At 42.2% G+C, this 16339-nt stretch overlaps 1 protein-coding gene across 2 annotated transcripts in view; it reads right to left on the bottom strand.

Annotated features, from left to right (window-relative positions):
- Positions 1–16339, bottom strand: part of TENM1 (teneurin transmembrane protein 1) — a 490026-nt gene that overhangs the window by 157947 nt on the left and 315740 nt on the right. For both annotated transcript variants that reach the window (XM_019521566.1, XM_019521567.1), the window contains 3 exons: positions 10687–10806; positions 8271–8532; positions 1421–1688 (listed from right to left, as the gene is read on the bottom strand). In XM_019521566.1, the coding sequence (XP_019377111.1) occupies positions 1421–1688; positions 8271–8532; positions 10687–10806 (650 nt within the window). The remainder of the gene's footprint in view (positions 1–1420; positions 1689–8270; positions 8533–10686; positions 10807–16339) is intronic.

The raw sequence follows: 16339 nt of genomic DNA, 5'->3' as shown, positions 1-16339 counted from the left end.
TGGTTATTTACTTTGAACTCTGGAAATATATTGGATCATAATTACTGGAAAGTCTTTCAAATGATCCAGAGGGGAACTGGTATATTTAATTCCTTCCCAGGGCAGGGGGTCGGACCTGATGATTTGCTTAGGTCCCTTCCGACCTCAAGTACTATGATACTATGAATTGTTTTGTATTATATTTACTAGTATTAATTTTTTTACTACTATGTTATGTCATTTTCTTACATCTCATATTTAAATATCAACAACAGTAGAAAAGATTATAATGACTTTGCTGTCCATACATGCCATGTATATATTTTAAATCACAAAAAAAGAAGATAAAAATGTCAGATCATTTAATACCATTCTTTTTTGTACCATGCACATAGGAATCTATATTTTATAAGTAATTGGGTGCAGATTCTACCTCTCTACTCTGAATAGCTCCTTTCTCTGTGATAGGATCTTACACCTGTGGTACAATGTTAATTTTACCTTGCTGAAATATCGTTTCTTCAGTTTTGTACACACCTTTTATAGAGTTGGTTGTCATAATACTACTCTTTGCTGACATCAGTTAGGCTGCTTATGAAGGTAACACTCATTGTGAGGAACAGCAAAAGAATGGGGTCCTTAATGATTTTTATATTTTGGGTCATTTTATTTCTGTGTTACAGTTTTTCTTATGGAAAGTTCCACTACTTAAAAAAATCTACTGAAGTCAATGGGACTGCTCACAATACTAAGGTCTACTGGTATGATCAATGTATATGTAGGAACTATTTGCAAGACAAGGTCATAGAACACAGAACAGCCACCCTTTCTTAAAAAGATATAGAGCACAAAAAATCCAATTACAAAATTCTGAATTTATAAGGAAATAGCTCGGATATATGGAAAAAGTAATTAAATTAAAGTGTATTTTCAGTAGTAAATCGGAGTAATCATTGGCCTCTGAAATGTGTAGGGTTTATTTTCACATAAATTTGTTCAAATAACAAGTAAAGAAGTTTTAACAGTTTCAGACATCAAATATAATAAGTAAAGATGCTCAAAAGTTAGAATTTAATAAACCCTAAGTGGAAATGACATTTTAAATGTCACAGCCAAAAAATGACAGAGGCAATGACACACTGAAGGTCATAGTTAGAAAGTAACATTCAGAAATATAGACAGCTGAATAGGATGCTATTAGTACATAACCATTAGAAGAGAAGAAAAAGGACTTTTGAACTTAGGATGTCAAAAAGGGTTTAAAAGAGAAATGTAAGAAATAAGAAAACACGGTTTTCTGGAAAATTAACAAGTCACTCTGATTAGCTGAGAACTTCAATTAATTTAAAATTATGTTAGTTTGGCATCCTCTCTGTCAACGGTGTTTTTCCTGCTTCAAATATGTTACTACTTCTATTTATCCTAAAATGATTCAACATACCCATTGCCTCTGCCAGGCCAGAAACCTTTTGTCCATATATGTCTGTCTTATTCCAGGCAAACGTGTAGACCAGGTTGGTAGCAGCTGGAAACCACTTCTGAAGTAGACGTCCTTCAACAGCAACTATTAAATGCACTTTTGTCATTCCAGCAGGAATGGCTGCATGCGTTAAAATAATACGCAACAAAGTTTTATATCCAGGCGTCCGACTGCTCAGATAACTGAGCTTCACAAAACTGGAAGGAATTGGGATTTCTTCCTGGACAACCTTGGTAGGGGAGAAAAAAGAATCAGTTGTATATACCGTTGTTAATAATATTCCTGGCTTGGAATAGTGCTATTTTTATTGTTCTCATCAAATGCATAGGCTTTTTTATAACTCAGTTCTTGATGTGGGCAGGGAATACAGGCTTCACTAAAAACTGATTTCCTTGACCTGTTCTCAAGTCTGTATCAGGAATAAGGGAAAACCATCAATAACATCCAAAGCTGCTCTAAAAGAATGTCCTGCGGGATGACAGTGCGTATACTTTTCTAAGTAACAGCCTTCTTTTCAAATTTTTGTCTCCAGCACATATACCATATTTCACGGTGTAGAAATCGAGGTTTGAACCCCCCAAACTTACCCTTAAATTTCCACCTCGGCTTATACGCCATATATGGGCTTCAGGGAAGTTGGATTGGGCCCGTGGGAGGTTGGACAGCACCCAGCCAGCTAACAGCCTGACTGGCCGGGTATGGGACAGCACTACTGCCATGGGTGGAAGGACCAGGCCCCCCTGCTATTCAAGGACTGCCTGGCCCACCAGGAGCTTGCCCCCTGGCTGCAGTGGGGGGGTGGGGAACGGCAGGCTCTGCCAAAAGCAGGATTGGGTCTCTCTCCACTTCTGCCTTCAGACCAGTCTTTTCTTTTGCAGTGGTGGCAGACCCTGGGCAGGCTGCTAGCAGGCTGGGTGCTGCCTGACCTCCCAGGGGCCCAATCCAACTTTCCCAGAGCCCACCAGCATGCGATGTTGACTTATACACCGTGAAATATGGTAGATAGATACATGCATGCAATATTACCTTGCCTTAAGTTAGTACGCACTGGATAAAGTTTGCAAAGACAGTTATATCCAAGAGCACTATAGCTGAGTGAATCTACCCAGCTCATTTTCCCTAGAGCTGCTCATCGACTTTGGGGAATGTATGCCACTTTCTTTACTTCGTTAATTTTTGTTCCCTAATATCATTAAATAAATACATATTTTTAACTTAATACAGACCATATTGCATCCTTAAGGCACTGCCCAGCTTTGAGTTTAAAGTGGAATTGTCCCAATTCATAGTTTCATAGTTTCATAGATTTAGGGTCAGAAGGGACATAGTAGATCTTCTAGCCCGACCCCCCGCCAGGGCGGGAGAACAACAAAACCCCAAAACAAAAACGGGACTCAAATGAGTCCAGCCAGGTAGGCATCCAGCCTCTTCTTAAAGACCGCCAGGGTAGGGGCCAGCACCACTTCCCTTGGAAGTTGGTTCCAGCTCCTAGCCGCCCTAACTGTGAAGTAGTTCTTGCGGATGTCCAATCTATATCTCCTCTCCATCAACTTGTGCCCATTACTCCTTGTTATGCCAGCGGGCGCTAGGGGAAACAGGGTCTCCCCCAAACCCTTCAGGTCCCCCCTAGTGAGTTTATAGACGGTCACCAGGTCCCCCCTCAGCCTTCTCTTGTGGAGGCTGAATAGGTTCAGCTCCCGCAGTCTCTCACTGTAGGGTCTGCCCTGTTGTCCCCGGATCATGCGGGTATTATTGTAATAATTGTATAATTGTAGTAACAAAAATTATAACTTAGGGATAGTATCTTAGTGATGGAGCAGCTAGTTAGTCAGAGACAGACAGGGCACGTTTACTAGGGCTGTGCGAAATTTCACTGGTCATTTCCTTCTGGCACTGTTTCGACCAATTTTGAGGTCAAAACAGCAAAATTGGAATGAAACAAAGGCCATCAAAATAGCCTCAAAAAAAAATGAGGCTGGTCGAAACATTTCAAAAGTCGAAACGTTTCGACCACAGGCTGGGGATGGGAAGTCAGTCCAGCTGGGCTGACTTTCCATTCCCAGCGCAAGATCCAGCAGGGGGTGGGAAGGCAGCCCAGCTGGACTGTCTTCCACCCCCACCGTGATGTAGTGTGGGGCACAGGCAAGCAGCCCAGCTGGTCTGCCTCCTGTTCCCAGTGCGATCTAGTGCTGGGGATGGGAAGTCAGCCCAGCTGGGCTGACTTCCCATCCCCAGTGAAACTCGAAACACCATCAAAACAGTCTTTCTGTTTGGACAGAATGTAACGGAACAGCTGTTTTGACTCAAAATTAAATTTGATACGAAACACTGTTCTATCAAACCGTCGAAACTCAAGACGAAATGGAACGGTGTCATTTTATACAGCCCTAATGTCTACATGTGAATTTAAGTGCACCTAAATTGAATGCACATTAGTTTAATGCTCATTAAGAAGGTTTAGGCAAGTGTCTACAATCCAGAAAGTTTTTGGAGAGTGTTAGGGACAACTTCCTGGTGCAAGTGCTGGAGTGGCCAACTAGAAGCAATGCTTTTCATGACCTGCTGCTCACAAACAGGAAAAACTGGTGGGAAATTCAGCAGTGGATGGCAAGTTGGGCAGCAGTGACCACAAGATGATTTTGTTCTTCCTTCCTTTCTTCAAGATCCTGGAGAGCAGCAGAGTAAGGACCCTGGACTTCAGAAAAGCAGACTTTGACTCACTCAGGGAACTCATGGGCGGGATCCCCTGGGAAGCGACACTGAGGAGAAGAGGAGTCCAGGAGAGATGGCTGTATTTCAAAGAAGCCTTACTGAGAGTACAGGAACAAACCATCCTGATGCGCAAGAAGACTTTCAATTATGGCAGAAAACCAGCTTGGCTTAGCAGGGAACTCTTCAGTAAACTAAGTCACAGAAAGGAAGCTTGTAAGAAGTGGAACCTTGGACAAATAGATAGGGAAGACTATAGGAGCACTGCTTGGGCATGCAGGGATGAAGTCAGGAAGGCCAAAATGCAACTGGAGTAGCAGCTAGCAAGGGACATGAAGGGTAACAAGAAGGGTTTCTACAAGTATGTCAGTAGCAAGAGGAGGATCAGGGAAAGTGTGGGTCCCTTACTGAATGGCAGAGGCAACTTTTTGACAGAGGATGCTGAAAAGGCTGAAGTGCTCAATGCCTTTTTTATCTCAATCTTTACTGGCAAGGTCGGATCCCAGACTACTGCACTGGGCAGCACAGTTTGGGGAGGAGGTGAGCAGCCAACAGTGGCAAGAGAACAGGTTAGGGATTATTTAGAAAAGCTGGACATTTTCAAGTTTATGGGGCTGGATGGGATGCACCTGAGGGTGCTGAGGGAGTTGGCTGATAAGACTGCAGAGCCATGGGCCATCATCTTTGAAAACTCATGGCGATCAGGAGAAGTACTGGATGACTGGAAAAGGGCAAACATAGTGCCTATACTTAAGAAAGGACAAAGGAGAATCCAGAGAACTACAGACCAGTCAGCCTCACCTCAGTCCCTGGAAAAATAATGAAGCAGATTCTCAAAGAATCCATTTCTAAGACTTGGGGAAGAACGTGATTAGGAATGGTCAGCATGGATTCACCAAAGGCAAGTCATGCCTGACCAACCTGACTGCCTTCTATGATAAGGTGACTAGCTCTGTGGATGTGAGCAGACCCATGGATGTGATATACCTTGATTTTAGCAAGGCTTTTGATACTGTTTCCCACAACATTCGCACAGGCAAGCTAGTATGGAAGTTGGATAGAAAACTGGCTGGAGCATGGAGCTCAGGGGTAGTAATCCACAGCTCAATGTTTAGTTGGCAGCCGGTATCAAGTGGAGTGTCCGAGGAGTTGGTCCTGGGGCTGGTTTTGTTCAATGTCTTTATTAATGACCTGGAAGATGGCAGATAGTGCACCCTCAGCAAGTTTGCAGATGACACCAAGCTGGGGAGAACAGCAGGTATGCTGGAGGGTAGGGCTAGAATTCAGAGTGACCTAGACAAACTGGAGGATTAGGCTAAAAGAAATCTCATGAGATTCAACAAGGACAAGTGCAAAGTCCTGCACTTAGGATGGAACAATCCCATGCATTAGTACAGGCTGGGGGCTGACTGGCTGGGCAGCAGCTCTGCAGGAAAGGACCTGGGGGTTACAGTGGACAATAAGCTGAATATGAGCCAACAGTGTGCCTTGTTGCCAAAAAGGCTAATGACATACTGGGCTGCATTGGTAGGAATGTTGCCAGTAGGTCAAGGGAAATGATTATTCCCCTCTATTCAGCACTCGTGAGGTCACGTGTGGAGTACTGTGTTCAGTTTTGGCCCCCGCCCACTATAGAAAGGATGTGGATAAACTGGAGAGAGTCCAGCAGAGGGCAACAAAAAGGGTGAGGGGGCTGGGGGACATGACTTGAGGAAAGACGGAGGGAACTGGGCTTATTTAGTTTAGAGAAGAGTAGACTGAGAGGGGATTTAATAGCAGCTTTCAACTACCTGAAGGGGGTTCGAAAGAAGATGAAGCTGGACTGTTCTCAGTGGTGGCAGATGACAGAACAAGGAGAAATGGGCTCAAGTTGCAGCAAGGGAAGTTTAGGTTAGATATTAGGAAGAATTTTCTCACTAGGAGGGTAGTAAAACACTGGGACAGGTTACCCAGAAAGGTGGTGGAAGCTCCATACTTGGAGGTTTTCAAAATCTGCCCAGACAAAGCTTTGGCTGGGATGATCTAGTTGGGGATGGTTCTGCCTTGAGCCGGGGGTTGAACTAAATGACCTTCTGAGGTCCCTTTCGTCACCAATTTTCTATGCAGGTATCAAATGTAGATGCAAATAGCCCACATTTGCCCTTTTTAGTGCAGATTAAGGGCATGCACGTGTAGACACACACCCTTACTGCATATTAACTTAGGCTAATGCACATTTAAGTGTCACATTTAGATGCGCCCACAGAGGGTCCACCATAAAGTTCATTGATTGGTTCTTTTCATTCACATACGCCTCTGTTTATAGAACCCTATATGGATAGGGTTTATTGATCACTACACCAGTATAGAGGGAACTTATAATGGAAATGCACTTCTCTGAGCAATACAGGCCCTTCCAAAGCAATTGAGGGTATACCTGCACTGCAAATGGAGGCATGACTACTGTATCCCCAAGCTACCTTTAGTCTACCTTGCTCAAGTAACAGCAGGAGTGAGGATGCAGCAACCCGGGGAAATGATGTGCACAACTTAAGTGCCCAGAGAATGAAAGACTCTTCAAACTCCTGCTGCTGTTCCCCATAGCTCTTGTTACCTTAGCTATCCTGAGTAGATTACAGTACCTGCTTGCAGTGCAGACCTACTTTCTTTTGTGGGTGGAGGGAATGGGCAGGGATACGAGGCATGGCCTGGGCTGCTTGAGTGATGTAGGCCATAAGGGAGAGATTTACTTCTGTACTTCCTTGTGTGTCTGCTGTTGCGACACCCCCCATCAGGGGCAATGCAAGGGAATGCAGAAGCTGCTGGCATGCTCTATCACACATACATGTGCAAGTGCCATTCGCAAATGGATCCTGTTTAGCCAGCTGAAAGGCTGCAGTTGTGATTTCAGCATGCCTCTGATCACTACTAATGAGCCAATCTGTCACAATGCTAAACCAAAGCAATTTGGAAAAAGCAATACACATTGTGTTTGATTTACTTTTCCCAGTTTTTCCAGGCCATTTTTTGTTTTTCTAATAACAAATCATTTCAGTTCCAAATCCTTTCTCTTGCCATATTGCTACAGTAACACTGTCACAGAAATACTGCAGTACCACTGGAGGCCTGCCAGCACTTGTCGTTTCAACATATGAAATGCATTGTTGCCAGGGAATTCCTGGTCCCTTTATTGTTCCTGATTTGCAGTGTTCCCCTTTCCTCCTGCTGACATCCCAGCTGCCCCCTCTGTCACACATCTGACATCTTTCCTTACCCTCTAACAGGAGGTATTTGTGCATCAGTACATTCTAATATAACACCTTCCCTTCTCTTATTTTTAAAGGGACCTTCTACTACTGCCCTATAAAATTCAGCACCTAGAGGACCTTCAAGTGACCCAGCCAGAATATAAGTGAGAAGGCTTCTATACATAAAAAAAAAGAAATTACTGGGGCCCTTCCTGAGAAGTAATTCAGCATTTCAATGGCAAAAAATTGGATGAAATATATCCTTATCTACAAATAACCTCCAAAATATCTATGGTACAGAACAGCTTTGCTTTGGCATCATTTCTGGAATCCTAGGAAGTGAAAAACATCATTGTATTGTTGTGACCTTTTCCTATTTACATATGTCCATCAAATAATTTAAACATATCCCTCCAACTCACTGTGGGTTTGAACTTTTAACCATTAAGTTGAAAAAGCTACCATTGGTTTCAATCATTCATTCAGCTCGTTTTTGATTTTTTAGAACTTGCAAAATAATGACTTACACGTATAATGTTATTTGTGCATGCAAAACAAGAACCTATCTAAATATGCAATGTTTGTACACCGTTTTGGGTTTTTTGCACAAGCCAAACCTTGGGCCAAAATTTTTGGATGCAAAAAATTGAGAGTTCAAATGTAACAAGCAGGTCCATATTCCTTTGAGAGCATGGCCCATAGGGATAAAGTTCAACATTTGTAATTCGCAATACAATAAACAAGCTTTCCCATTCAAATTCTCAAACAAGAATGCTAACTAACTAAGATATAAACAGGGCTTAGAAGATGGCTCTGTTTTCTAGATTTTTTTTCTGTAAAAGAACATTTTACTATTTTGAAAATATCAGTACTACCTGTAGCTCTGGAATGACCGTTCCTCTCTCTGGACAGGACCCTCCAAATGCCGTCAAGGGTGAAGGCAGCACAACTGGATTTGGGCTGATAAAATTACTGATGTCACAGGAAGGTGCGTCTGATTGTGTTCTCTGCATGACAACTTTATCTACCACAATAAACCTATTCCAAGGCAACCACAGTGTCCTTTTCTCAGAAATGAATGGAGATCTGTCAAAAACCAGGGTAACAGAGATGCCTCCAACAGCCACAAGATCGAAACTGAAAAGACAAAACGAAATCTGGTGTCTTCTGCTGTTTCTATTATAACGTAAGCAAAACTTTCTGTACATCCCAATGAAAAAAACCCATACTCCCACCGTTCTTAAGATTTTGTTTGCTAAGAAAAGTAACTTCAATACTTTTCTGATTCCAACATGGAGGCCACGTTGTGCCTTCCCCTCTGTGGGTGCTTCTTGCATCTGTCATAAGAAGAATGTCATAATTTGCCCAATCTCCCCTTTGTGCTTACCCTAACTAGAGCAACGGGTACAAATCAGCTGTAACAACTGTGTGAAACCAGTTACTTCTTGCCTGTGTGCCAAGAAACCCCTAAGCCACAAAATGGCCGCTACTTAAACTTTGTTCATGTCCTGCAAGTGGAGAAAGTGGCCCTGGGGCCTGATCAGCCTATTCTTGTGCAAATAAAAAGGAAGGAAAAAAACAAAGGAAATGAGGTAGGTTAGCAACCCCCACAGTCCAGCATGTAGAGGTTTTGGGAAAGGCTCCTGTTAATCCCCTGAATGTCACAGAAGGTCGTTATTTGAGATACTCAGGAAGCAGCTGTGAAGAACTCTTGGCAGATTTGGGTCCTACTACGCCGTGAGACAGAAGGCGAGCCACACACTGTCTTGGTTTTCTAAGTCTCCAACATCTACAGCCAAGTAACATAAGGTAATAGAACTAAGTACTAAACTCACTATATTATTAAATACTTATATTATGGAGGCCTTTGATGGTAACAAACTGTGATAAGAAGTCAGACATAATTATGCATATTCCATCACATTTCCCAAATGACACTGATTACACTCAGAGCAAAATACAGGGAGCAAATTTTAATGCGAGAGCTCTGCCAGGGATAGTGTAAATAAGAAATGATAATTAGCAACTTGCAACACCGCACTTTTAAAATCAAGGAAATGAGGTAAAATAAATATATGCTCTATTGTCATTAAGCTAGGGTCCCTAATCAGCAAAGGCTACATTTCCCCTAACTCCCTACCCCTTTTAGACGGGATGTTCCTATGTTCTTAAAATTTTACAATGTGGTAAAAGATCATGAAGTCTCCAAAACACCTTTGAGTTTGGGTTTGGGACTAAAGGGGTGGTTTGGAGGTCCCATTAGTGTTTTAAGGGCACATGATTGTCTTGAGCCCTGCTAGGGGCAGGTTCAAGGCAGAGCAGGAAGCCACAGTGCACCTTGGCTGTGGGACCAGCCACAGTAGCGGGGTGGAAGTTGGGAAGACTAAAACCCCAGCAAAGAAAGAAAGGCCTGGAGTGGCTTGGAAACAAAGGGACAAGTGTCCCACCTGAATGATGACTCAAAACCTTCAAGGCATGGGGCATGGCATAGGGGAGGAATGGAGCCATACAATTAGCTCTTCATGCATGGACCCCCCTGAACACCTGAGGATCATTAGTATAAGGTCCTCCTGTGTTTTAATAACCTTTTACATCAAGGTGAGGCGGGTGAAAGAAGGGTGGACTGCCCCGAGAACGGAGTGTAAAGAATCTGTTTAGCTTTCAGGGGCTTCACGGTCACCCCATTACAGTTTGGCACAGGGGCATGATGGTGTCATGATGGCTGCAGAGTATTTCTTTTGCCGTTCTGTTGCCTGGGGGCAAATTTCTGCCCTTGTGTTTGCTTGTATTGCTCAGCTGCCATCAGTCTGTTTAAGCTCCAGACTCTGTTTTTAAGTTAAGTTTTCATGCTTGAATATGGGAGTGAAAGAGGGAAAACAAAGGATCTCATGAAAACCTTAAACGTGCAAAACTTCTCAGATGTCAAGGTGTTTATGGACTATGCCAAGTGAATTGGAGCTCATGTGCAGCTTCAAATATAAAATCTCTGGCATCTACCAGTCACATCAGCAGCGTCCGAGTCCAGGTGTGTGAATCTTTCCAGAATATTCTCGTTAACATCTATGGCATTCTTATTTTCACTCTCTCTTTAGTCTTCCTTTTCTCCTTTGGTCTCCCAACCACAGACAACTCTAATTAGATGTGCTACTTGAACAGAGGACCGGATGCTGTCTGTAGCCCACAAAGTGAACAGTGATGTCAATGGGAATTTTGCGCATGGATGGAGGATAGTACGTGGCCCTTAGAGGGAAGGTCTAAATTAATGAGAGGCCAGGGATAAGAGCATCCTACCTTCCATCCTGTCGGCTGATAGTGTATCCATAGTCACTGTGGTGTAGAAAACTGACATTTACTCCAACCAGGGGTGTCCCATCAACTGCTACCACCTGGCCTCGAATAACACAAGCACGTCTGCAAGGGGAAAAGTTGAATTTAATGGAAGAGAAGCACAAACAGAAAGCAAAAAAAAAAAAAAAAAAAAGTGTTGACTTCACACAGTGCCTGGCTTCAGGTCAGAACACAGAATAAAATACTAAGAAATCAGGACTATTTGTTTATAACAGAAATGCAGATAGGCCCTGTTACACGACGTCTATGTGTTTCCAATAATGTCGCTGTACTGAGCAACTCTACAGACTCTTGTTAATTCTTGGTACGTTCTCTAATGCATTTCAGGATAAAACTTGTCTTGCCACTGCATGGCAGGATTAATTGATAGTGTATTGTGGTCTGCAGCCTCTTTAGCACTAGTGATATATGAAAGGGTGAAACAAAAAACACACGCTTGGTTCTCAGATTCGAGGAATGGACCTGGCACTTAGGAAAAAACAGCAAAACTGAGCTGATGCGTTAAGGAACCAGTAAGATACATGACTGTATGGAGCTTCAGAAAGCGACTTTTATGGAGGGGAGACCAATTTGGAGATCAAGTAAGTCAGTATGAAACTAGGTAAACCTGGAGGAAGCTTAAGTAGTTGCACTGTATACTTTTTTAACCCTTCAGTGCATATATATTTCCAATTTAGACTCACCCTGGAATGCTTTCAATCACGTTTGCTTACCAAGGAGATATTGAAACCTCCTGTTCTTTACATATGATCTTTGGCCACCAAAACGTAAGAGAATCTCCCTTGGTGTAATATACTGCTGCCTGGGTTAGGCAGACTAAAAGCTGGTACCAACAGAACCGACTGCAGCAAGGTATACTGAGTCTAACAGAGTCAGAGTTTGAAGGAGGCTTATTTAATATGAGGGATCAAGAACCAGATTTAAAAAAAAAAAGAACTTAGGTGCAGATATGCATGAATTAGGATTTTAAAAAGTGCATAGATGTCTAACTTCCATTCAGATGTGCTTTAGCACTAGAGGCCCTTGGCTGCCCCCATGGTCTTCATCCATTCCTGTCTCTTGTGAGCCTTTGTCTTCCAGTCATCCACCTTTAATTTCTGGAAACCTGATGCTACACCATGTAGCCATCTTCGTTCTGGTGTCCAGACAGCTTCCGTTTTACAGCATGACTCAGCCAGTGTAGTCACTGTGCTCTGATTTCCTGCATCAGAACTGGGTCTCTGTACAACTGATATAACCCTTTATTGGTTCTTATGTATCATTCTTCTGTTTTCCATAAAATCCTTTCAAAATGATCCAAGAGTATCTTGCTTGCTGGTGAGAGAATTCAGGTTTAACTGGCGTGGGTTATGGTTTTATAGAGGTGAGGCTTAATTTTCCTGGGGATGAGCTTGGATGGCAGGAGCTCATGCAATGCAAAGTAGGCTCTATTTCTGGCTTTTATTCTTCCTTTAATTTCTTCCTTTAACTTCCATTCATATACCTTTCAAAAACCAACCGAGATTGTCAGCCAGATTCTCAGTTTACTGACACAATTTCACTGACACCACGGATCACGCTCAATGTGTCTAATTACATCACTTTAACCTTTCGTTGATTTTTGCTAAACATTTTATATAAATGCCCTCTTGAAACGCATTCTCAGTCAAGACACTTATGCTCTGAGTTAAATATCTGAACAGTTTTAAAGAAGAGATGCGTTTAGCCACTTTAAACAAACAGGATGTCAGAGGAAATTGCTTTCTTGTTGTTTCCCTTTGTTTCAAATTAAAATGTCAGTGACCGGTTTGCAGTGGGTCTCTATAGAGGTTTTTGATCTTTGCAGTGATGTGACAATGAAAGATGCACACACACACGTGTAAAGAACACTTTATGTTTTTAAGAGTCTAAAAATCAGAGAATTAGTAGCTGAATCTAGTGAGAGGAATTGATTGCAATAAAAGGCAACTGGTGAGCAACCCGGAGGTAGCAAATTGAAGCTTTGACTGGTTCTAGTCTATTGTCCAAAGTGCTTTGGCAGGACATCATTTATATCTAAACCAGCTGTCCCAGCTACCCATGCTGAAGGCATGAAGCTATTACCAGAGGGATCTTGGCTGTTATAAATTAGCTCTTTCATAGGTGTCTCAAAGCCATTGTTGCCTATTCTGGTAGACTGATTTGACAGTTGTTAAGAACATCCCATTTAAGGAGTGATGTGTTGCCATTACCCGACTTCTCTTTCAATTATATTTCTACATTTAATTTTAGCTTTGTTTGATTTTGTATGTTCACGTAGACGATCTGCACCTAAATCTGATCTCATGCTGGCAAAACCCAAGAGTTTCTCCAAAATCAGCAGTGTTACATCGTTGTCAGAACCATACCCCTGTTTGTATAAAGACTGTGCTAGAGTCAACTACTTCTAGATCTCTTGGAAAAAAACAATTACTAGTTGTTATTGCTTTCTCATAAGGCATCTGCAAACTTGTCTTTTCTCTTCCTAATCTTTTCATATTGCAAATTTCTGAAGTTTACAAAGCACATTGACTTATGAGATAAAGTTTCTTTGGAGTCATCACTATTCTGGGCATTATTTCAGTATTCCTCTGTTTGTTCACTCATTCATCCTGTTCCTCATTCCACACAGACTTGCCTTTTGACTCTGCTCCTTCTTCATATTTTATGAAACATGCAGATTTCTGTGATAACAACTCATCAAAGTCTTCATTATTCCCCTTATTGTCTTCTTTTTGCTCCACTCATTCATTTTTGCTTCTCATTACTCATAAATAATGTTCAGAGACTTATCTTTCAACTCTTACGTTTTTTATTCAACGTATTTTATGATCCACACACATTTACAGTATGTGATAAAGACTCATAAAACTCATTATTCTACATGTATCTGTATTGAAATGTCTTTGTAATCTATTAGACTTTAAATGTTCTGAGCCTTTCTTTATATTGCTACATTTGTCCTCATTATTTACTGTCTTTTTATCATCCTTTTCTAACTTCTTTTGTGGCCCTCTCTCTTGGATTACCAGGACCTACAGGACCTCTTGGAATAATAGCAATTGGTTAAAATTAGTTTCAAGTTTTATGCTGATCACATGCATTTTAAGCTTTTTCAGTTCCTTTATTTTGGAAAGGCATTACATCTACCAGGGCTCTGGTTAAAAACACCAAACCAAAGAACATGAAACAACCACCTCCCTCTCCCTGCCCTTCCAAACACTAAAAAGGCAGATTCTCTCTCCTTCCAAAATGCCTGGTCACCTTGCACAGTTCACTTGCAGGGCACACGTGGTCTCCAGGGGCCTTATTTGCAGGGGACCTTGACTTTATCAGAGCTTTTAGGAAGCCGTTTCTTGCAGTGGTGTCACTTTCCACGCACCTGCCATTTCACGCTTCACCGGCTTCAATATTCACCCTATTTCTGAAGGACTTGGTTTGAGACCCTGATGCTCTTACTATTTCCATCATTTGTCATGTAACAGTGTCTCCAGAGCTGCAGCCTCCTTCTTCCATTCTCACCTTCTAACATTTATTCCACACACTCATCCCTGCACATTTTTCACTCCTTATGTTGGGTTAAAAACCAGGAGCGCGAGGCCTTTCTTTTAGCTCATCGTTGGTTTTTTTGTGATCAGGACATGACTTTTAACTAGGGAGTCAAAGCTATTCTCACTGTGCAGTAACTTCTGAGCTATTTTTGAGAGGTGCTGTAGAGCCTGTCTTCTGTTTTTGCATCCTGTACAAGAGGAGGAAAGCGTCTTTGAGAATAAGCTACCTTAGTCTCCTCGAATACATTAAAAAAAAATGTTTCTACTCCCTTAGCAGGCTGTACTAAATCTGCAACTCCAGAGGGAGCAGTTGCTTTTTGAGAGGAGGCACAGTGGTTACCGGTGGCTTAAGAGAAGTAGGATTTCTTTGTACATGTTTCCTGGGTCAGTCCACGCTTGACTGAGGATTTCATTTGGTCATCAGCCAGTTTGTATGACATCCCTAATTTAAAATAGCCATACGCTTCCATATAAATCATTCTAGCTGCATTCTTTCACTGTTTTAGAAGTATTTTGTCTTTCCATCACTGCTCTCTGTTACCCTGTATTTGTTCTTCTGTGTCATTTTCTTCCTGTTTTAAACTTCCAGTATTCATCGGGCACCTCAGACTGTGACATTAAGCTCGTACGTCTTGTGAGGTACTTCCTTAAGAAAGTTTGGGCCTATTCACAAGTGTCACATTGCCCCCAAAATGTCATTTATTATATTGTGTATTTCTGATTAAAATCTTCGCTCGGAGACAGTGAGTTTAGGACAAGTAAAGTACATTCATTTCTTCCTGCAGACAACGTTGCCCTGAGCAGCCTTCGGAGGGGGTAATTAATTTAGTGCCAAGCACTGGAACATATTTTTTGTAGGCAATTTGCAATGAGTCAAATAGCGTGGGCCAGCTGTGTGCATTAAAAAAAAGAGAAGAAAACAAAGGAGGCAAAGCAGCTTAATAAGCTTAAGGTACTGTACGCTTTAAATATAAAGCACTAAAGCCATTCCTGCTGTAAACAGGTATATTTCCATATGCCAGGAATTTACTGGGACCTCCTTTACACATTTCCTTGCTGAACGTGGGCACTTACAGGTAACAAGTAAAGTTTTGATGCAACACAACGACATACTCTTAGAGGAAACAGCTGGCACAGTCTGTGCCAAGGCCAGCTGCAGAATAGATTTCAGTCCAAGCTGAATACATTGCAGTGGTCCAATCTTGAGCAAGTGAAAGGCATGAAACAGCAGTGAGACTGTATCCACAACACCCACCCCCGTGCTCCAAAATCACAGTCAGATACAAATGGAAAAGGAAAGACACCTTGGCGATTGCTCAGACAAGATCCTCTAAAGCTAAGCAGGTATGTAAGAAGACTCTGGACCTTAAAGAAGGCGAACACAAGGCAAGCAAGCAATTTCTGCCTGGTGTATAGACATATATCTTAACCATATTTTCTGGCTGTCATCCCCAACCTGCCAACCTGAATTGGTCGTCTTTGGATTGAAACGTACTCAGCTCTCATCTGTCCTCTGTGCCACCCAGACAGTAAACCACTGAACTGAGCCACATAAACCAACAGTGAAGAAAACAACAGGCAGTGCATTATATACGCTGCAACCCAGGTTTCCTCACTAATTCTCCAAAAGGTCTTATACATTTGTTGAGCAGGGCAGAGTAACCAGCTAGAATCCCACAGCAGAGGACCATCAACAAGGGGACCATTACTGCTTGAGACTTCATGGAGAGAAACAGAGCCACTCAACAGATTTCCATCTGCTCCTCCCAAGGACTCCCACTGAGTCTCCAGGACCTGATGATCAGTGGTATTGATCACAGTTAACAGGTGTAATCATATCAGAACAGACACATGATCTTCAGCCAGCCAGGAGAAAAACATAATAAAAAAATCCCAAGTAGGGCATTTGTTTACCCTGTACCTAGAAAAACAGGACCACGGAAAACTGAAGCATTTAGATGCTGTAAGAGTTGTCGTGCTACGGTCTCGTCATTGCCAATGCTCCCCTCAGAGAAGCCGTTGCTCTGTGATCCTTAAGCAAGACGCTG

Source organism: Gavialis gangeticus, unplaced genomic scaffold, assembly GCF_001723915.1.
Source record: "Gavialis gangeticus isolate Ggan-Ray unplaced genomic scaffold, GavGan_comp1, whole genome shotgun sequence".
In the NCBI taxonomy this organism is placed as follows: domain Eukaryota; kingdom Metazoa; phylum Chordata; order Crocodylia; family Gavialidae; genus Gavialis; species Gavialis gangeticus.
This window is presented reverse-complemented; position numbering and strand designations above follow the sequence as displayed.